This window comes from Tachyglossus aculeatus, chromosome 24 (assembly GCF_015852505.1).
Source record: "Tachyglossus aculeatus isolate mTacAcu1 chromosome 24, mTacAcu1.pri, whole genome shotgun sequence".
In the NCBI taxonomy this organism is placed as follows: Eukaryota; Metazoa; Chordata; class Mammalia; order Monotremata; family Tachyglossidae; genus Tachyglossus; species Tachyglossus aculeatus.
In genome coordinates this window covers 6,614,399-6,635,362 of record NC_052089.1, presented here as the reverse complement: position 1 = coordinate 6,635,362, position 20,964 = coordinate 6,614,399, and the positions used below count along the sequence as shown (strand labels likewise).

Here is a 20,964-nt window from a genome sequence, read left to right as displayed (position 1 = left end):
CACGGTCTTAATCCCCATTTTCCAGATGAGGTAACTGAGGCCCAGAGAAGTGAAGTGACTTGCCCAAAGTCACCCAGCCGACAACTGGTGGAGCCGGGATTTGAACCCACGACCTCTGACTCCAAAACCCGGGCTCTTTCCACTGAGCCGGGCCGCTCCTACACAGTACTAGAACGGGGCGTGAGCGACGGTGGTTCTCACGTCACACCAGAACCGGGCCTCTAGTTCGGTTTCCCCCACCCTTCCCGGGATCGCCGCTTCACCGTCTGCGGTGTCAGGATTCTCGAGGTCTACCCGGAATCCCTCCTGCTGCAATTTAAAGCCCTTCACTCCCGTCAGTGGAGACGGAGCACCGCACCGGAGCTCCCCACCTGCCACTCACCTCAAACACCGCTATCCCAAACGGGTGGCTTAGGTAGTCCACGGAGAAAATGAGGACTTTCCTGTTGCCCCCGTTGAAGTCGATGCTGGACAGGAGGTGCAGCTTGGAGTCCACCCAGTAGAGACGTTGGCTCAGCAGATCTGACGGGCGAAAGAAGCAGGTTTAGGGAGCCCGGCCCGGATCGGCGGGGGTCCGACCCCCGGGGTCTCTAGGAGTTTAGACTGTGAGCCCACTGTTGGGTAGGGACCGTCTCTATAGGTTGCCAACTTGTACTTCCCAAGCGCTTAGTACAGTGCTCTGCACACAGTGAGCGCTCAATACGATTGAAGGAATGAGTCGCGCCCCGGCTAGAAGCTGAGGAGGGGGTCGCCCCTCCCTTTCCCTCTTCCCTCCCGGATCATCAGGACGATCATCCCGCTGGTCATCCCCTATCCAGTTCTGGTTCCCGTTAACATGGACGTTCCAGGCTAGTTGGCCGGAACGTGCCGGGCCACACTACGATAATAATAATAATGATTATTATTATGTGCAATAATAATAATCATTATTATTATTATTATGTGCAATAATAATAATCATTATTATTATTATTATGACTATGTGCAAAGCACTGTTTTATGCGCTCGGGGGGATACAAGGTGATCAGGTTGTCCCGTGGGGGCTCACAGTCATCACCCCCATTTTACAGATGAGGTAACTGAGGCTCCGAGAACTGAAGTGACTTGCCCAAAGTCACACAGCTGACAAGTGGCGGAGCCGGGATTCGAACCCATGACCCCCAACTCCAAAGCCTGGGCCCTTTCCACTGAGCCATGCTGCTTCTCTCAGCCACGCCGCTTCACGATGCAGACTGGGCCCTTCGGGCTGAACCCCAGATGCTTATTTTGGGGGAGCCTTTGGTGGCGGGGGGACGTTGAAGCCCAAGGGGCCCAGAATGGCGGCAACAAGCTACTGGGACGATTTCAGAGAGCGCAGGTTGGAAGCAAGGTTCAAAACCAACACTTCTTCCCTCCCAAGTGGGATAAGCCCCGGGAATCCGCTCTCCCAGAACACTGCGGCTGGAAATCCTGGGGCGGAGACAAGGCGGAGCGGGCCGTGTGGGGTCCCTGGAGGGTAAGTTGAGGATGGAGAGGAGAGAGTTGGGGGCTTTGGGGGGGTCGCCCCTAACTGTGAAGCCGGGTGCCCTGGAGGGCGACCGTCCAAGTGGCCGGCAGAGATGGGGATGAAGACTGTGAGCCCCCCGTGGGACCTCCGGGGCCAACCCCATTTGCTTGTATTTCCCCCAGACCTTAGCAGAGTGCTTGTCGCGTAGTAAGCACTTAACAAATACCACAGTGATTATCATTAGTATTAAAGCTAGAGAGGCAGCGTGGTTCAGTGGAAAGAGCACGAGCTTCGGAGTCAATCAATCAATCAATCGTATTAATTGAGCGCTTACTGTGTGCAGAGCACTGTACTAAGCGCTGGTGAAGTACAAGTTGGCAACAAGTCAGAGTCAGAGGTCACGGGTCCAAATCCCGGCTCTGCCAACTGTCAGCTGGGTGACTTTGGGCAAGTCGCTTCACTTCTCTGGGCCTCAGTTCCCTCGTCTGGAAAATGGGGATGAAGACTGGGAGCCCCCCGTGGGACGACCTGATCACCCTGTAACCTCCCCAGCGCTTAGAACAGTGCTTGGCGCATAGTAAGCACTTAACAAATACCACAGTGATTATTATTATTATTAAAGTTAGAGAAGCAGTGTGGCTCAGTGGAAAGGGAACAAATTTCGGAGTCAGAGGTCACGGGTTCAAATCTCAGCTCCTCCAACTGTCAGCTGGGTGACTTTGGGCAAGTCGCTTCACTTCTCTGGGCCTCAGTTCCCTCGACTGTAAAATGGGGATGGAGACTGTGAGCCCCCCGTGGGACGACCTGATCACCTTGTAACCTCCCCAGTGCTTAGAACAGTGCTCGGCACATAGTAAGGACTTAACAAATCCCACAGTGATTATTATTATTATTAAAGCTAGAGAAGCAGCGTGGCTCAGTGGAAAGAGCACGAGCTTTGGAGTCAGAGGTCATGGGTTCAAATCCCAGCTCCGCCGTCAGCTGGGTGACTTTGGGAAAGTCGCTTCACTTCTCTGGGCCTCAGTTCCCTTGACTGTAAAATGGGGATGGAGATTGTGAGCCCCCATGGGATGAATTGATCACCCTGTAACCTCCCCAGTGCTTAGAACAGTGCTTGGCACATAGTAAGGACTTAACAAATACCACAGTGATTATTATTATTATTAAAGCTAGAGAAGCAGCGTGGCTCAGTGAAAAGAGCACGAGCTTTGGAGTCAGAGGTCATGGGTTCAAATCCCGGCTCCGCCAACTGTCAGCTGGGTGACTTTGGGCAAGTCGCTTCACTTCTCTGGGCCTCAGTTCCCTCGACTGTAAAATAGGGATGGAGACTGTGAGCCCCCCGTGGGGCGACCTGATCACCTTGTAACCTCCCCAGCGCTTAGAACAGTGCTTGGCACATAGTAAGCGCTTAATAAATGCTATAAAAAAAAAGTTGGCTATGGCGCTGTAGTGTAGTCGTGTTTTGGGCATTTGATCTCTGAGACAGATCTCATCCTACTCAGGTTAAGTGAAATTTTAAAAAAAATAATAATGGTATTTGTTAAGCGCTTACTATGTGTTCTAAGCACTGGGGAGATACCACGTGGGACCCACAGTCTTAATCCCCATTTTACAGATGAGGTAACTGAGGCTCAGAGAAGTTGTGACTTTCTTGTGCTGGATGGATTAGAGGGTCCCCCTTGCAACCAAAGTGACGGGCCGGAAAGCCTCTTCCTCCCTTCCCCGGTGTGTCAGCCCAGTTTCCGGGGTTCGGGAGCGGTGCCAGGGGGAACGTCGGCGGTCCGGGCCCAAGCTGGCCGTTGCGGGGGGACCCCAGGCCCGGCCCCCCACCCCTCCGAGGGCAGCGCCCGCCCCGCCTGGGGCCCGCCTACCCAGGGTGATGCCGTTGGGCCACGCGATGTTGTCCAGAACCAGCACCTGACGGTCCGCCCCGTTGAGCCCCGACTTTTCGATCTTGGCTTCGTCGCCCCAGTCCGACCAGTACATGTACCTGGAGGGCCAAACGGGGACACACAGACGTGAGGGTCCCCACCGGACGGGGCGGCCCCAGCGGCGGGGGGACCCAGGGAGGAGAGGCCCGGCGGGGCCGGCGGCCGGGGCTGTGGGCCGAGAGGCCTCGTGGCGGAGTGGCTAGAGCCCGGGCCTGAGACTCAGACTTTGGGCAAGTCACTTCGCTTCTCTGTGCCTCAGTTACCTCATCTGTAAAACGGGGATTAAAACGGTGAGCCCCCTGTGGGGCAACCTGATCACCTTGTAACCTCCCCAGCGCACAGAACAGTGCTTTGCACATAGTAAGCGCTTAATAAATGCCACCATTAGTATTATTATTAATCCCGGCTCCGCCACTTGTCTGCTGTGTGGCCTTGGGCGAGTCACTTCACCTCTCTGGGCCTCAGTGACCTCATCTGAAGAATGCGGATGGAGATTGGGAGCCCCACACGGGACAGGGACTGTGTCCAATCCGATTTGCTTGTATCCATCACAGCGCTCAGTGCAGTACCCGGCACATAGTAAGCGCTTAACAAATACCAAATAACAAAAACTGAGCTGAGCTTGTGATTCCTACAGGTGCTACACTGTAGACTGTAAGCCTGCTGTTGGGTAGGGACCGTCTCTATATGTTGCCGATTTGTACTTCCCAAGCGCTTAGTCCAGTGCTCTGCACACAGTAAGCGCTCAATAAGTATGACTGAATGAATGAAAATACCATTATTACTATGATTATTATTAAAGGCAGGAGACCCAAGGACTACAGGCCCGGCGGGGTTGGCTACCGGGGCTCTGGGTCAAGAGATAGGGGACTTGGGGACTACGGGAGAAGCAGCATGGCTCAGTGGAAAAGAGTCGGAGGTCATGGGTTCAAATCCCGGCCCCGCCAACTGTCAGCTGTGTGATTTCGGGCAAGTCGCCTCACTTCTCTGGGCCTCAGTGACCCCGTCTGGAAAATGGGGATGAAAACTGTGAGCCCCCCGTGGGACAACCCGTCACCTTGTCACCTCCCCAGCGCTAAGAACAGTGCTTTGCACACAGTATGCGCTTAACAAATATTATTATTAGAGGCAGGAGACCCGGGGACTAGAGGCCCGGCCGGGGCTCTGGGCCAAGATGTAGGGGACTTGGGGACTACAGGCCCGGGGGGGGGGCTGGCTACCGAGGCTGAGTCTTCTAGACCCACTGTTGGGTAGGGACCGTCTCTAGATGTTGCCACCTTGTACTTCCCAAGCGCTTAGTACAGTGCTCTGCACACAGTAAGCGCTCAATAAATACAATTGAATGAATGAATGAATGAGGGCTGCCAGTGGAGGGGGACGGGGAGTGAGGAAAGGTGAAAGGGAAGCAGCGTGGCTCGGTGGAAAGAGCCCGGGCTTTGGAGTCAGAGGTCATGGGTTCAAATCCCGGCTCCGCCAATTGTCAGCTGGGTGACTTTGGGCAAGTCACTTCACTTCTCTGGGTCTCAGTTCCCTCATCTGTAAAATGGGGATGAAGACTGTGAGCCCCCCGGGGGACGACCTGATCACCTTGGAACCTCCCCGGCACTTAGAACAGTGCTTTGCACATAGGAAGCGCTTAATAAATGCCATCATTATTATTATAAAGGGGAGGCCCCGGGCTGACTGTGGACCAGGAAGAGTCTCTCAGCGTCCAATTCGCGGGAGACGTGGGAGAGGACGGCGACTGAGCGGGATTCACACCTCTGCCCCCGGGGAACAACCGCCATGGGCAATCGGCCCCCAGCCAGCAGTGGGGTCTGCCTCTAAAGTTCGTCACGGGCGGGGAACGTGTCTGCTAATTCCGTTGAGTCGTACTCTCCCAAGCGCTTAGCACAGCGCTCGGTACACGGTAAGCACTCGAGCGATATTGCCGATTGATGTGACCGTTTGATTCATTCGATCGTATTTATTGAGCGCTTACCGTGTGCAGAGCACTGGACTAAGCGCTTGGGGTGTACAAGTCGGCAGCATATGGAGACGGTCTTTACCCAACAAGGAATGCCCTCCCTCCGCACATAATAATAATAATAACGATAACATTTATTAAGCGCTTCTTCTGTGCAAAGCATGTTCTAAGCGCTGGGAAGGTTACAAGGTGATCAGGTTGTCCCACGGGGGGCTCACAGTCTTCATCCCCATTTTCCAGATGAGGCAACTGAGGCCCAGAGAAGTGAAGTGACCTGCCCAAAGTCACCCAGCTGACAATTGGCAGAGCCGGGATTTGAACCCATGACCTCGGACTCCAAAGCCCGGGCCCTTTCCACTGAGCCACGCCTCCCTTCAAAGCCCTACTGAGAGCCCACCTCCTCCGAGAGGCCTTCCCAGACTGATCCCCCTTTTTCCTCTCCTCCTCCTTCCCCTCCCCACAGCACCTGTATATATGTTTGTACAGATTTATTACTCTATTTATTTTACTCGTACATATTTACTATTCTATTTATTCTGTTAATGATGTGCATCTAGCTTTATTTCTATATGTTCTGACGACTGGACATGCGTCCACACGTTTTGTTTCCCCGTTCTAGACTGTGAGCCCATTGTTGGGTAGGGACCGTTTCTATATGTTGCCGACTTGTAATAATGGTAATAATAATAATGATGGCATTTGTTAAGTGCTTACTCTGTGCAAAGCACTGTTCTAAGCGCTGGGGGGGGATACAAGGTGATCGGGTTGTCCCACGTGGGGCTCACAGTCTTCACCCCCATTTTACAGATGAGGGAACTGAGGCACGGAGAGGTTGAGTGACTTGCCCAAAGTCACACAGCTGACAAGTGGCGGAGCTGGGATTTGAACCCATCACCTCCGACGCTCTTTCCACTGAACCGCACTGCTTCTCAAGCGCTTAGTCCAGCGCTCTGCACGCAGTAGGCGCTCAATAAATACGACAATGAATGAATGAATGAATGAAAGGGCTCACTTGGGAGAGGACAATGTAACAATAGACACAGTTCCTGCCCACGAGTGTCAGCCCGTAACTCTCGGCGCTGCTTTCCGGCCTCCCAGAATGAATCGGGAAGACTTTATAAAAATAATAATAATAATAATAGTGTCGAATCTCTTCTTTTAGATGATAAACGAAACACGGAGACAGGCGTCAGAGTCGTCGGAGCGCGTGGAATCGGAACGGCGCTCCGCACCGAGTGAGTCCCCCCCCCAAAAGTACGACCCATCGACCGATCGCTCTCACCCCCGGATGGGGTCCACGGCGATGGCCCGGGGCTCGCTCAGGCTGCTGCTGAAGAGGGTTTTCCTTCGGCTCCCGTCGGCCGTGGCCACGGAGATGGTTTTGTTGCCGGAGTCCGTCCAGTACAGGTTCCGGTGGATCCAGTCCACGGCCAGGCCCTCGGGGGAGTGCAGCTGGCTGTCGATCAGGACCACGTGCTCTCCGGGGTCACTGGCTTTGTCGAGGTAGGCGCTGTGGAGGAGACGGACGCGGCTTGGAGTTCACCCCACCTCCCCGCCCCACCCGCGGTTCAATTCCATCATCTTTACCGAGCGCCGACTGTGTGCCAAGCACTGTACTGGGCGCTTAAACCTCCTTCCCGTCCGCCCTGCCTAAGCGTTCATTCCCTCTAAGTAAGCCTGTACATATAATAATAATAATAATGGTATTTGTTAAGCGTTTACTACATGCCAAGCACTGTTCTAAGCGCTGGGAAGGTTACAAGGTGACTGCTATTGGGTAGGGACCGTCTCTATATGTTGCCAACTTGTCCTTCCCAAGCGCTTAGTCCAGCGCTCTGCCCACAGTAAGCGCTCAATAAATACGATTGAATGAGTGAATGACTGAATCAGGTGGTCCCATGGGGGACTCACGGTTTTCACCCCCATTTTCCAGATAACTGAGGCCCATGTTGGGTAGGGACCGTTTCTATATGTTGCCAACTTGTCCTTCCCAAGCGCTTAGTCCAGCGCTCTGCCCACAGTAAGCGCTCAATAAATACGATTGAATGAGTGAATGACTGAATCAGGTGGTCCCACGGGGGACTCACGGTTTTCACCCCCATTTTCCAGATAACTAAGGCCCATGTTGGGTAGGGGACGTCTCTATATATGTTGCCAACTTGTCCTTCCCAAACGCTTAGTCCAGCGCTCTGCCCACAGTAAGCGCTCAATAAATACGATTGAATGAGTGAATGACTGAATCAGGTGGTCCCACGGGGGACTCACGGTTTTCACCCCCATTTTCCAGATAACTGAGGCCCATGTTGGGTAGGGGCCGTCTCTATATATGTTGCCAACTTGTCCTTCCCAAGCGCTTAGTCCAGCGCTCTGCCCACAGTAAGCGCTCAATAAATACAATTGAATGAATGAATGACTGAATCAGGTTGTCCCACGGGGGACTCACAGTTTTCATCCCCATTTTCCAGATAACTGAGGCCCATGTTGGGTAGGGACCGTTTCTATATGTTGCCAACTTGTCCTTCCCAAGCGCTTAGTCCAGAGCTCTGCCCACAGTAAGCGCTCAATAAATACGATTGAATGAGTGAATGACTGAATCAGGTGGTCCCACGGGGGACTCACGGTTTTCACCCCCATTTTCCAGATAACTGAGGCCCATGTTGGGTAGGGGCCGTCTCTATATATGTTGCCAACTTGTCCTTCCCAAGCGCTTAGTCCAGCGCTCTGCCCACAGTAAGCGCTCAATAAATACAATTGAATGAATGAATGACTGAATCAGGTTGTCCCACGGGGGACTCACAGTTTTCATCCCCATTTTCCAGATAACTGAGGCCCATGTTGGGTAGGGACCGTTTCTATATGTTGCCAACTTGTCCTTCCCAAGCGCTTAGTCCAGAGCTCTGCCCACAGTAAGCGCTCAATAAATACGATTGAATGAGTGAATGACTGAATCAGGTGGTCCCACGGGGGACTCACGGTTTTCACCCCCATTTTCCAGATAACTGAGGCCCATGTTGGGTAGGGGCCGTCTCTATATATGTTGCCAACTTGTCCTTCCCAAACGCTTAGTCCAGCGCTCTGCCCACAGTAAGCGCTCAATAAATACAATTGAATGAATGAATGACTGAATCAGGTTGTCCCACGGGGGACTCACAGTTTTCATCCCCATTTTCCAGATAACTGAGGCCCATGTTGGGTAGGGACCGTTTCTATATGTTGCCAACTTGTCCTTCCCAAGCGCTTAGTCCAGAGCTCTGCCCACAGTAAGCGCTCAATAAATACGATTGAATGAGTGAATGACTGAATCAGGTGGTCCCACGGGGGACTCACGGTTTTCACCCCCATTTTCCAGATAACTGAGGCCCATGTTGGGTAGGGGCCGTCTCTATATATGTTGCCAACTTGTCCTTCCCAAACGCTTAGTCCAGCGCTCTGCCCACAGTAAGTGCTCAATAAATACGATTGAATGAGTGAATGACTGAATCAGGTGGTCCCACAGGGGACTCACGGTTTTCATCCCCATTTTCCAGATAACTGAGGCCCATGTTGGGTAGGGACCATCTCTATATATGTTGCCAACTTGTCCTTCCCAAGCGCTTAGTCCAGAGCTCTGCCCACAGTAAGTGCTCAATAAATACAATTGAATGAATGAATGACTGAATCAGGTGGTCCCACGGGGGACTCACGGTTTTCACCCCCATTTTCCAGATAACTGAGGCCCATGTTGGGTAGGGGCCGTCTCTATATATGTTGCCAACTTGTCCTTCCCAAGCGCTTAGTCCAGCGCTCTGCCCACAGTAAGCGCTCAATAAAGACGATTGAATGAATGAATGAATGAATCAGGTTGTCCCACGGGGGACTCACGGTTTTCACCCCCATTTTCCAGATAACTGAGGCCCACGTTGGGTAGGGGCCGTCTCTATATATGTTGCCAACTTGTCCTTCCCAAGCGCTTAGTCCAACGCTCTGCCCACAGTAAGCGCTCAATAAAGACGATTGAATGAATGAATGACTGAATCAGGTTGTCCCACCGGGGACTCACGGTTCTCATCCCCGTTTTCCAGATGAGATAACTGAGGCCCACAGAAGTGAAGCGACTTGCCCAGAGTCGCACGGCTGACGGTCGGCGGAGCCGGGATTTGAACCCGTGACCTCCGACTCCAGAGCCCGGGCTCTTTCCACGGAGCCACGCTGCTTCTCGTGTGAGAAGCATATGAGAAGAAATATCTGAGAAGCAGCACGGCCTGGCAGTCGGAGGACCTGGGTTCTCATCTCGGCTCTGCCGACTGCTTGCTGCGTGACTCTGGGTAAGTCACTTCAAGTAATAATGCTGATAATAATAATTACTATGATGATGATAAATAATAATAATAATAATAATGATATTTGTTAAGCGCTTACTATGTGCAAAGCACTGTTCTAAGCGCTGGGGAGGTTACAAGGTGATCAGTTTGTCCCACGTGGGGCTCCCAGTCTTCATCCCCATTTTACAGATGAGGTAACGGGGGCCCAGAGAAGTGAAGTGACTTGCCCGAAGTCACACAGCTGACAATTGGCGGAGCCGGGATTTGAACCCATGACCTCTGACTCCAAAGCCCGGGCTCTTTCCGCTGAGCCACGCTGCGTGATCATGATGATGATCATGGTACTTGTTAAGCCCTTACTATGTGTCAAGCACTGTTCTAAGTGCTGGGCAGGTTACAAGGTGATAATAATAATAATAATAATGGAATTTATTAAGCGCTTACTATGTGCCAAGCACTGTTCTAAGCACTGGGGAGGTTACAAGGTGATAATAATAATAATAATAATAATAATAATAATAATAATAATGATGGAATTTATTAAGAGCTTACTATGTGCCAAGCACTGTTCTAAGCCCCAGGGAGGTTACAAGGTGATCCGGTTGTCCCACGGGGGGCTCACGTTCTTAATCCCCATTTTACAGATGAGTTAACGGAGGCCCAGAGAAGTGAAGCAACTTGCCCAAGATCACACAGCAGACACGCGGTGGAGCCGGGATTAGAACCCGTGCCCCGTCCACTAAGCCACACTGCTTCTCTACTAGTCTGGCCGCCTTGCCTGGGTCTCAGTTTTCTCACCTGTAAAATAGGGATCCGAGGCCTGTTCTCCCTCCCCCTTAGACTGGGAGTCCCGCGAGGGACAAGGCCTGTGTCACCTCTGACCGTGCTACCTATCTGAGGCAATAATAACCATAATAATGGCATTTATTAAGCGCTTACTACATGCAAAGCACTGTTCTAAGCACCGGGGAGGTTACAAGGTGATCAGATTGTCCCACAGGGGGCTCCCAGTCTTCATCCCCATTTTACTGATGAGGTCACTGAGGCACAGAGAAGTGAAGTGACTTGTCCAAAGTCACACAATGCTCAGCATCCGGTACGAGCTTAACAAATACCAGCATCATCATCCCTAGGAGCCTGAAGCTGTGCTGTGATGGCCGAGGGGGTTAAAGCGTTGGACTTGAAATCCAATGGGGTTTTCCCGCGCAGGTTCGTATCCTGCTCACAGCGAATTTCTTCCCACTGCGGAAGGGACAATATTTTTCTTCTAATAATAATAATAATAATAATAATGACATTTGTTAAGCGCTTACTATGTGCAAAGCACTGTTCTAAGTGCTGGGGGGGATACGAGGTAATCAGGCTGTGAACCCGCTGTTGGGTAGGGACCGTCTCTACATGTTCCCAACTTGGACTTCCCAAGCGCTTAGCACAGTGCCCTGCACACAGTAAGCGCTCAATAAATACGATCGAATGAATGAATGAATGAGAGGGGCCCGGATTATTCAGAGAAATGTCACTGACTCAGTCGTATTTATTGAGCACGTACTGCCAGCAAAGCACTGTACTGAGCACTTGGGTGAGTGCAATATAACAATAAACAGACACATTTCCTGCCCACGAGTGTCGTCCTGTCACTCTCGGCGCCGCTTTCCCAGAATGAATCGGGAAGACAATAATAATAATGATAATAGTAGCGATAATATAACAATAATGATAGCATTTGTCAAGTGCTTACTATGTGCCAAGGACTGTTTTTTCTGATATTTGTTCAGTACTTACTATGCCCCAGGCACTGTACTGAGAAGCAGTGTGGCTCAGTGGAAATAATAATGATGGCATTTGTTAAGCGCTTACTATGTGCAGAGCACTGTTCTAAGCGCTGGAATAATGATGACATTTATTAAGCGCTTACTACGTGCAAAGCACTGTTCTAAGCACTGGGGAGGTTACAAAGTGATCAGGTTGTCCCTCTTTGGGGCTCACAGTCTTAATCCCCATTTTCCAGATGGGGTCACTGAGGTCCAGAGAAGTTCAGTGACTTGCCCCGAGTCCCACAGCTGACAATCAGCGGAGTCAGGATTTGAACCCACGACCTCTGACTCCAAAGCCCGTGCTCCTTCCTATTGAGCCATGCTGCTGCGAGGCGAGCGCAGCTTGGGAGTCAGAGGTCAGGGGTTCAAATCCCCGCTCAGCCACTTAGCTGTGTGACCTTGGACAAGCCACTTCACTTCTCTGGGCCTCAGTTCCCTCATATGTCAAATGGGGATGAAGACTGGGACAACCTGATCACCTTGTATCCTCCCCAGCGCTTAGGACAGTGCTCGGCACATAGTAAGCGCTTAACGAAAACCAACATTATTAGTATTATTACTAAGCGCTGGGGTAGAGCGTGGCTCAGTGGAAAGAGCCCAGGCTTTGGAGTCAGAGGTCATGGGTTCAAATCTCGTCTCCGCCCATTGTCAGCTGTGTGACTTTGGGCAAGTCACTTCACTTCTCTGGGCCTCAGTTCCCTCATCTGGAAAATGGGGATGAAGACTGTGAGCCCCCAGTGGGACAACCTGCTCACCTTGTAACCTCCCCAGCGCTTAGAACGGTGCTTTGCACATAGTAAGCGCTTAATAAATGCCATCATTATTATTAATCAGGTTGGATAGACTCCAAATCCCGCGTGGAGCCTACAGTCTTAATTCCCGTTTTACAGATGAGGTCACCGAGGCACAGCGAGGTGAAGTGACTTGCCCAAGGTCACACAGAGAGGGAGCGTAGGGAGATGAGGGATTAGTCAGGGAAGGCCTCCTGGAGGAGACGGGATTTTTAACATGGCTTTGGAGATGGCTGGTCAGATGGGTTGCGCGATCGTCTCTGTTGCCGAACTGTACTCGCCAAGCGCTGAGTACAGTGCCCCGCACCCAGCAAGCGCTCAATAAATATGATTGATTGATTGATTGATTGATAATACGTGCTTAATGAACAAATACCGCAACTGTTGTTCCTATTTTTGATTATCATTGAACACCTCTTGGTTGTCTTGAGGATCTGCCTTTGGCTGTGAACTGCCTGATCTTCCCCAGCTGGGAGGAGTCCAAAACCAACCAATTAACCGCTCGATCAATCAACGCTATTTACTGAGCACCTCCTATGGCTGGAGGGCTGAACTGAGCGCTCAGAAGAGTACAATACCGTGGAATTGGTAGATCCCCGCCCACAAGGAGTTATGCTACAGAGGGGTATAAATTACACCTCCCCTCTATGGTGTAAACTGGTTCATTCATTCATTCAATCATACTTACTGAGCGCCTACTGTGTGCAGAGAACTGTACTAAGCGCTTGGGAAGTCCAACCTATAGAGACGGGCTCACAGGCTAGAAGGGGGAGACAGACAATGAAAGAAAACAAGCGGACGGGTGACAATACCATCGGGGCAGGAAACCTGTCACCAACTCTGCTGGAGTGGATTCGCCCAAGTCCTCAGCAGAGAGCTCCGCACAGAGTAAGCGCTCAATAAATGCGATGCAGAAGGGGTGAGGAGGGGAAATGAGGGTCTAGGGCCGGGGTCTTGGAGAGGTGACTCTTGGGGGGGCTTTGAAGGTGGGGAGACCGGTGGGCTGTCAGATGTGAAGGGGGCGGGAGTACCAGGAGAAGCAGCGGGGCTCAGTGGAAAAGAGCCCGGGCTTTGGAGTCAGAGGTCACGGATTCAAATCCCGGCTCCACCAATTGTCAGCTGTGTGACTTTGGGGCAAGTCACGTCAATTCTCTGGGCCTCAGTTCCCTCATCTGGAAAATGGGGATTAAGATTGTGAGCCCCACACGGCACAACCTGATCACCTTGTATTCATTCATTCATTCAACTGTATTTACTGAGCGCTTACTGTGTGCATTCATTCATTCAATTGTATTTACTGAGCGCTTACTGTGTGCAGAGCACTGTACTAAGCAGGTGGGAAGTACAAGTTGGCAACATATAGAGACGGTCCCTACCCCAACAGCGGGCTCACAATCCAGAAGGGGGAGACAGACAACAAAACATATTAACAAGATAAAATAAATAGAATAAATATGTACAAATAAAATAAATAAATAAATAGAGTAATAAATACGTACAGACATAACATATATACAGGTGCTGTGGGGAGGGGAAGGAGGTAAGGCGGGGGGATGGGGAGAGGAAGGAGGGGGACGCTTAGAACAGTGCTTTGCACACAGTAAGCGCTTAACAAATAGCAAAATTCATTTATTTACCAGGAGCGCCTCAGAACCGATGTAGAGCGCAGCCCTGTAAAACTAGAACCCGGCTGCTGTGTGACCTCGGGCGAGTCACTTCACTTCTCTGGGCCTCAGTTCCCCCATCTGGAAACCGGGGATTAAGACTGCGAGTCCCAGAGCGTCCAACCTGATGAGCCCGTCTCTACCCCGGCGCTCAGAACAGTGTCCGGCACACGGTAAGCGCTTAACGAATCCCGTTTTTTTTTTTTACAGAAAAGGGAAAGTCGCCCCGGGCGGGCGGGCGGCGGCGGCGGCGGCTCTGACCTGTACATCTTACGGTAGAAGAGGTCGCACCAGTAGATCCTGTTGGTGGCCACCTGGACGTCCAGGGCCACCACGTTCTTGAGGACGGGGATGAGGCGGGAGTGGTCCCGCTTCGCCAGGTCGATCTTGCGGACCTCGTGACGGTTCGTGAAGATCAGGGAGGGGCTCTTGCCTGCCGTGGGGAACAGAGACAGTCGGGGAGGGAGGCCATCCCGCGGGATCGGTCAGCCGAGGCCGGCAGTCGTCCGGCGCTCTCTCTAGGCCGAGCTCCGCGCTAAGCGCCGGGGTGGACGCAAGGTGACAGGCCGGACGGGACAGTCCAGGCGGGAGACCAGCCCTTTTACAGATGAGGAAAAGAGCCCAGGCCGGAGAGTCGGAGGACCTGGGCTCTAATTCCGGTCTGCCGTGTGACCTTGGGTAACTCACGTCACTTCTCTGTGCCTGGTATTCTCTGTGCCTGGTACTTAATAATAATAATGGCATTTATTAAGTATGTGCCTTCTAGACTCCTAGTCTTCTAGACTGTGAGCCCGCTGTTGGGTAGGGACCATCTCTATAGGTTGCCAACTTGGATTTCCCAAGCGCTTAGTTAGCACTCAATAGATACGATTGAATGAATGAATGTGCCAAGCACTGTTCTAAGCGCTGGGGAGGTTACAAGGTGATCGGGTTGTCCCACGGGGGGGCTCACAGTCTTCTTCCCCATTTTAGAGATGAGGGAACCGAGGCCCCGAGAAGTGAAGTGACTTGCCCAAAGTCACACAGCTGACAACTGGCAGAGCCGGAACTCGAACCCATGACCTCTGACTCCAAAGCCTGGGCTCTTTCCACTGAGCCACGCTGCTTCTGGGGATTAGTAAGCGCTCAATAAGTACGACTGAATGGATGAATGACTAAGACCGTCTGGGACGGGGACTGTAGCCAACCCCATTATCTTGTATCTGGCTCAGTGCTTAGTACAGTGACTGGCACATAGGAAGCTCTAAACAAATATATATATTTTAAAAAATGACTTGCCCAAGGTCACACAGCAGTTGAATGGTGGTGCCGTGATTAGAACCCAGGCCCTCTGATGTCCAGGCAGGTGGATTTCAGCCGATCTTTCCATCCTCCTCCAGAGAGAGAAAACCCAGCCCGACTCCTCGCCCCGTGGCTCTGAAGCAAGTGTGATCTAGTGGAAAACGCTTAGGACCTGGGGGTCGCGGGACGTGGGGTCAAATCCCAGCTCTGTCCCTTCGATCAGTGATATTTATTGAGCACTTACTGTGTGCGCTGTACTAAGCACTTGGGAAAGCACAATACAACAGAGTTGGGAGATACGATTCCCGCCCACAGGGAGAGACAGACAGCAAAATAGATTAGGGATGGGGGGAACGGTGGAGTGTAGGAATATTTAAACAAGTTCTGGAGGGCCGGGGTGGATGTCGAAGACTCTAAGGGGTGCAGAGAGGCAAGATGATAGTTGATACAGACGAGAGGCGGCACGGGGGAAATGAAAGTTTTAGTCTGGGAAGGCCTTTTGGAGGAGAAGTGATTTTTAGAAGGGTTTTGAAGGCGGGGAAAGCTGGGGATTGGAGGATCCGAAGAGGCCTGAGGGAAAATGTGGGGAGGTGGGGAGGTAGATGACATCGAAGTACGGCGTGTAGTTAACGTGCTAGGCTTTGTAGATTGGGTTATGGTGGGAAATCAGTGAGCTAAGGTATGAGGGAGAATCCGGATCGAGCGTCTTAAAGCCCATGGAAAGGAGTTTCAGTCTGATGCGGACGTAGATGGGCAGTCATTGGAGGTTTTCGAGGAGTGAGGAAACACGGACTGAGCCGTTTTTCAGAAAAATTTGTCTCCATGTGTTGTTTAGTCGTCTGTCTCCCCATTATAGACTGTGAGCCCGTTGTTAGGTAGGGACTTCCCAAGCGCTTAGTACAGTGCTCTGCACACAGTCAGCACTCGCTAAATACAATTGAATGAATGAAAAATGATCTGGGCAGCAGTGTGAAGTACGGACTGGAGTGGGGAAGAGACAAACGGCAGGGAGGCCGGCGAGGAGACCGATGTTGTAGCTAGCGGGGGATACCATCAGCGGAGTAGCAGTTTGGGCGGAGATGAAAGGGTGAATTCCCATTGTGTTGTGAAAGCAGAACGGGCAGAAAATGTGTGGGCTGAACGAGAGCGATGAGTCAAGGCTGATGCCAAGATGATGAGCTTGTTCATTCATTCAATCGTATTTAGTGAGCGCTTACTGTGTGCAGAGCACTGTACTAAACGCTTAGGAAGTACAACTTGGCAACATAGAGAGACGGTCCCTACCCAACAGCGGGCTCACAGTCCAGAAGGGGGGGACAGACAACAAAACAAAACATATTAACAAAATAAAATAAATAGAATAAATATGTACAAGTAAAATAAATAGAGTAATAAATCTGTACAAACATATATGCAGGTGCTGTGGGGAGGGGAAGGAGGTAAGGCGGGGGGGATGGGGAGGGTGAGGAGGGGGAGTGTGAGATGGGGAGGACGATTGTGCCGTCTACAGTGACGGGAAAGTCAAGGGGAGGACAGGGTTTGGGTGGGAAGAACATTTGGACATTCACTCAATCGTATTTACTGAGCGCTTTCCGTGTGCAGAGTACTGTACTAAGCGCTTGACAGGCTGAAACCGAGCCGGACACGCTAAGTCTCCGGTGTCGGCAGGACATCTGGGGAGAGATGTCCTGGGAGAAGGAGGAAACGAGAGACCGCGGAGAAGGAGGGAGATCGGTCCTGGAGAGGTTGATTTGGGAATCATCGGTTTAGAGACGGCAGGTGAAGCCACGGCAGCAAATGAGTTCTCCAAGGGTAAAGGTGGAGATGGAGAATTAGAAGGGGGCCCAGCGCTGAGCCTCAAATGGCTCCCATAGTTAGAGGATGACCGGCAGAGAGCCCGGGCTTTGGAGTCAGAGGTCATGGGTTCCAATCCCAGCTCTGCCAACTGTCAGCTGGGTGACTTGGGGCAAGTCGCTTCACTTCTCTGGGCCTCAGTGACCTCATCTGGAAAATTGGGATGAAGACTGTGAGCCCCCCGTGGGACAGCCTCATCACCTTGTAACCTCCCCGGCGCTTAGAACTGTGCTTTGCACATAGTAAGCGCTTAATAAATGCCATCATTATTATTATTAGAGGAAAAACTGAGAAGGAGCCTCCGGAGAACTACGAGAAACAGCCTGGCCCAGTGGATGGAGAACGGGCCCGGGAATCGGCGGGACTTGGGTTCTAAACCCGGTTCCACCGCTTGTCGGCTGGGTGAGCTTGGGCAAATCACTTGACGTCTCTGTTCCTCAGTTACCTCACCTGTAAAATGGGGATGTACGACTGGGAGCCCCATGGGACGCGTCTGTGATCAGCCCCAGCGCTTAGTACGGCACATAGTAAGCGCTTAATACGTGCCAGAAAGAGAGAACTGTGGATCGGTCCCCCCCCCACCGCCCTCCCCTTTCCCATGGTGCTCGGGGCCTCTCTGCCCCGGGAGCCCCCCGGCTCCTCCAGTCCCTGCTCCGCTCTCCCCTCACCGACGGCTTTGCAGGTCCTGGTCACGGCGTCCATCTCGTAGCCCTCGTGGCATTCGCACTTGTAGTCGCCCTTGTAGTTGACGCAGATCTGGCTGCAGGCGTCGGGGCTCTCACACTCGTCGATGTCTGTAAGGAACCGTGGCCACCCGTCAGCGGCCGCGGGGGGCCGGGGCGGCGGACCGCGAGGGCCGGGCGGCGGGCCCGGGGTTACCTCCGCACGTCTTCTTGTCCAGCAGCTGGTAGCCGGGCGGGCATTCGCAGGCGTAGCCGATGCGCAGGTCTTTGCAGATGTGGGAACAGCCTCCGTTGTTGAGGGAGCACTCGTTCAAGCCTGACGGAGGAATACGGGCTGGGGGGCGCGTGGGGGGTGGAAAGGGGGTGTCCCTAGAGAGGAGGGCATCCGGCGGGGAGGGGACCGCCCCTGCCCAAACTCCCCCAGGATGCTCCCGGGAGCGGGAGGAGGGCCGGCCGGAGGAGCTGCTTACTATCGGCGGGAGACCTTGGGAGATTCAGCTGGGAACGTCGCCCCATCTTTCATCGGCCCCCTCGATCCCAGCTCTTCCCAGGCTCCTCCGCTCTTCTCCCCACCAGAGGCTGGAAGAGGAAGCCTGACGCGGGAGGTTGAGAACCGAGGCAGCCCAGAACCTACCCGCCTTCCAGCCGGAGGACGGCTCCGAGGAGCCCGGGGTTGGGATCCCGGCAGTTCCGCTCTCCCGGCTGGGCCCCAGCCCCCTCAAACCTCAGGTCAGACCGTGCGGGAGACCAACGCCTCGTCGCCTTTATTTCCAGGCCACAGAGACGCAGTGGGGCCTGCCAGTCAGAGACAATCGGTCCATCCCACCCCAGCCAGACGGAGATAATATAATAATAATAATAATGATGATGGCATTTATTAAGCGCTTACTATGTGCAAAGCACCATTCTAAGCCCTGGGGAGGTTACAAGGTGATCAGCTTGTCCCACGGGGGGCTCGCAGTCTTCATCCCCGTTTTCCAAATGAGGTCACTGAGGCCCAGAGAAGTGAAGTGACTTGCCCAAAGTCACACAGCTGAAAATTGGCGGAGCTGGGATTTGAACCCGTGACCTCTGACTCCAAAGCCCGGGCTCTTTCCACCGAGTCACGCTGCTAAATATGTGTTTCACACCCCTGCCGGCCCGACGCGGCCAGCCCGGCCCGCCCCAGCCGGCTAGCCACAGTGTGTCCACCCTGAGTCAGACAGAACTAAAATAGAAATAAAATGAAATTTCTTATCGTCCCCAAACCCTGACCACCCCCTGACTTTCCCGTCGCCATAGAAGGCACCATCGTCCTTTCTGCCTCACAAGCTCGGGAACTTGGCGTTATCCTTGGCTGCTCTCTCTCCTTCAACCCGCATATTCAGTCCACCCCTAAATCGCGTCGGTCCCACCTTCACGACATCGCCAAAATCCGCCCTCTCCTCTCCATCTAAACTGCTGTTAATACAGTCACTCATCCCATCCCGCCTCCGCCTCCTCGCTGACCTCCCAGCCTCCTGTCTCTCCCCACTCCGGTCCGTACTTCACTCGGCTGCATGGATCATTTTGCCACAGAAATGTTCAGGCCACGTTTCCCCGCTCCTCAAGAAAATTCAGTGGTCACCCACCCACCTCCGCATCAAACAAAAACTCCTCACAATTGGCTTTAAATCGCTCATTCACCTTGCCCTCTCACTACTCTATTACAACCCACGCTGTACACTTCGCTCCTCTAATGTTGACCTGCTCATCTCATCTAATGTTGCCAACTTGTACTTCCCAAGTACTTAGTACAGTGCTCTGCACACAGTAAGCGCTCAATAAATACGACTGACTGAATGAATGAATCTAACTCGCCGTCCTCCCTCCTCATATAATAATAATAATAATAATGGCATTTATTAAGTGCTTACTATGTGCCAAGCACTGTTCGAAGCGCTGGGGAGGTTACCAGGTGAGCAGGTCGTCCCACGGGGGACTCACAGTCTTCATCCCCATTTTCCAGATAAGGTCACTGAGGCCCAGGGAAGTGAAATGACTCGCCCAGAGTCACCCAGCTGACAATTGGCAGAGCCGGGGTTTGAACCCATGGCCTCTGACTCCAAAGCCACCGAACCACGCTCTCATATCTGACGGACGATTACTTTCTCCCACTTCAGAGTCTTGTTGAAGGCCCATCTCCTCCAAGAGGCCTTCCCTGACTAAACCCTCCTTTCCTCTTCTCCCACTCCCTTCTGCGTCCCCCCGACTCGCTCCCATTACCCAGCCCCACAGCATTTACATACGTATCTGTCATTTATTTATTTCTATTAATGTCTATCTCTCCCTCTAGACTGTAAGCTCGTCACGGGCAGGGGATGTGTCTGCTGCTATACTATACTCTCTCTCCAAAAGGCTCTGCACACGATAAGGACTCAATAAATAGTATTGACTGACCGGATAAGGACTCAATAATTATTATTAACTTACTGATAGTGTCCATCCCACCCCGGTCAGATGGAGACAGGGTGTCCACCCTACCCCAGCCAGAGACAGCGCGTCCGTTCCGCTCCAGCCAACCGGACACAGTGAGGCCACCCTGTCTTAGCCAGATGGCTACCGACCGTCCATCCCAACTTGTACTTCCCAAGCGCTTAGTACATTGCTCTGCACACAGTAAGCGCTCAATAAATACGATTGATTGATTGATCCCGTCCCGACTATCCAGGGACAGCGTGCCCTGCCTGTCCAGAAAGATGGGGTGCTTACGACTGAGAAGCAGCGTGGCTCAGTGGAAAGAGCCCGGGCTTGGGAGTCAGAGGTCGTGGGTTCTAATCCCGCCTCCGCCACCTGTCAGCTGGGGGACTTTGGGCAAGTCACTTCACTTCTCTGGGCCTCAGTGACCTCACCAGTAAAATGGGGATTAAGACTGGGAGCCCCACGCGGGACAACCTGATCATCTTGTATCTACAACAGTGCTTGGCACGTAGTAAGTGCCTAATGCTTAACTTAACACTGAGCCACGCTGCTGCAGAAGCAGCGTGGCTCAGTGGAAAGAGCCCGGGCTTTGGAGTCAGAGGTCATGGGTTCAAATCCCGGCTCCGCCAATTGTCAGCTGGGTGACTTTGGGCAAGTCACTTAACTTCTCTGGGCCTCAGTTACCTCATCTGTAAAACGGGGATTAAGACTGTGAGCTCCCCGTGGGACAACCTGATCACCTTGTAACCTCCCC

The 20,964-nt window shown here is 52.6% G+C and overlaps 1 protein-coding gene and 1 non-coding gene across 2 annotated transcripts in view; one reads left to right on the top strand and one right to left on the bottom strand.

The window, feature by feature from the left end:
* LRP8 (LDL receptor related protein 8) overlaps nt 1-20,964 on the bottom strand; it is a 151,344-nt gene that overhangs the window by 22,465 nt on the left and 107,915 nt on the right. Inside the window, exons 8-13 of the mRNA XM_038766282.1 lie at nt 17,968-18,087; nt 17,757-17,882; nt 14,215-14,386; nt 6,666-6,893; nt 3,358-3,476; nt 383-522 (exon numbers count right to left, since the gene is read on the bottom strand). Of these exons, the coding sequence (XP_038622210.1) occupies nt 383-522; nt 3,358-3,476; nt 6,666-6,893; nt 14,215-14,386; nt 17,757-17,882; nt 17,968-18,087 (905 nt within the window). The remainder of the gene's footprint in view (nt 1-382; nt 523-3,357; nt 3,477-6,665; nt 6,894-14,214; nt 14,387-17,756; nt 17,883-17,967; nt 18,088-20,964) is intronic.
* On the top strand, nt 10,832-10,914 carry TRNAS-UGA. The gene has a single exon. It is a non-coding gene; the product is annotated as a tRNA-Ser (tRNA).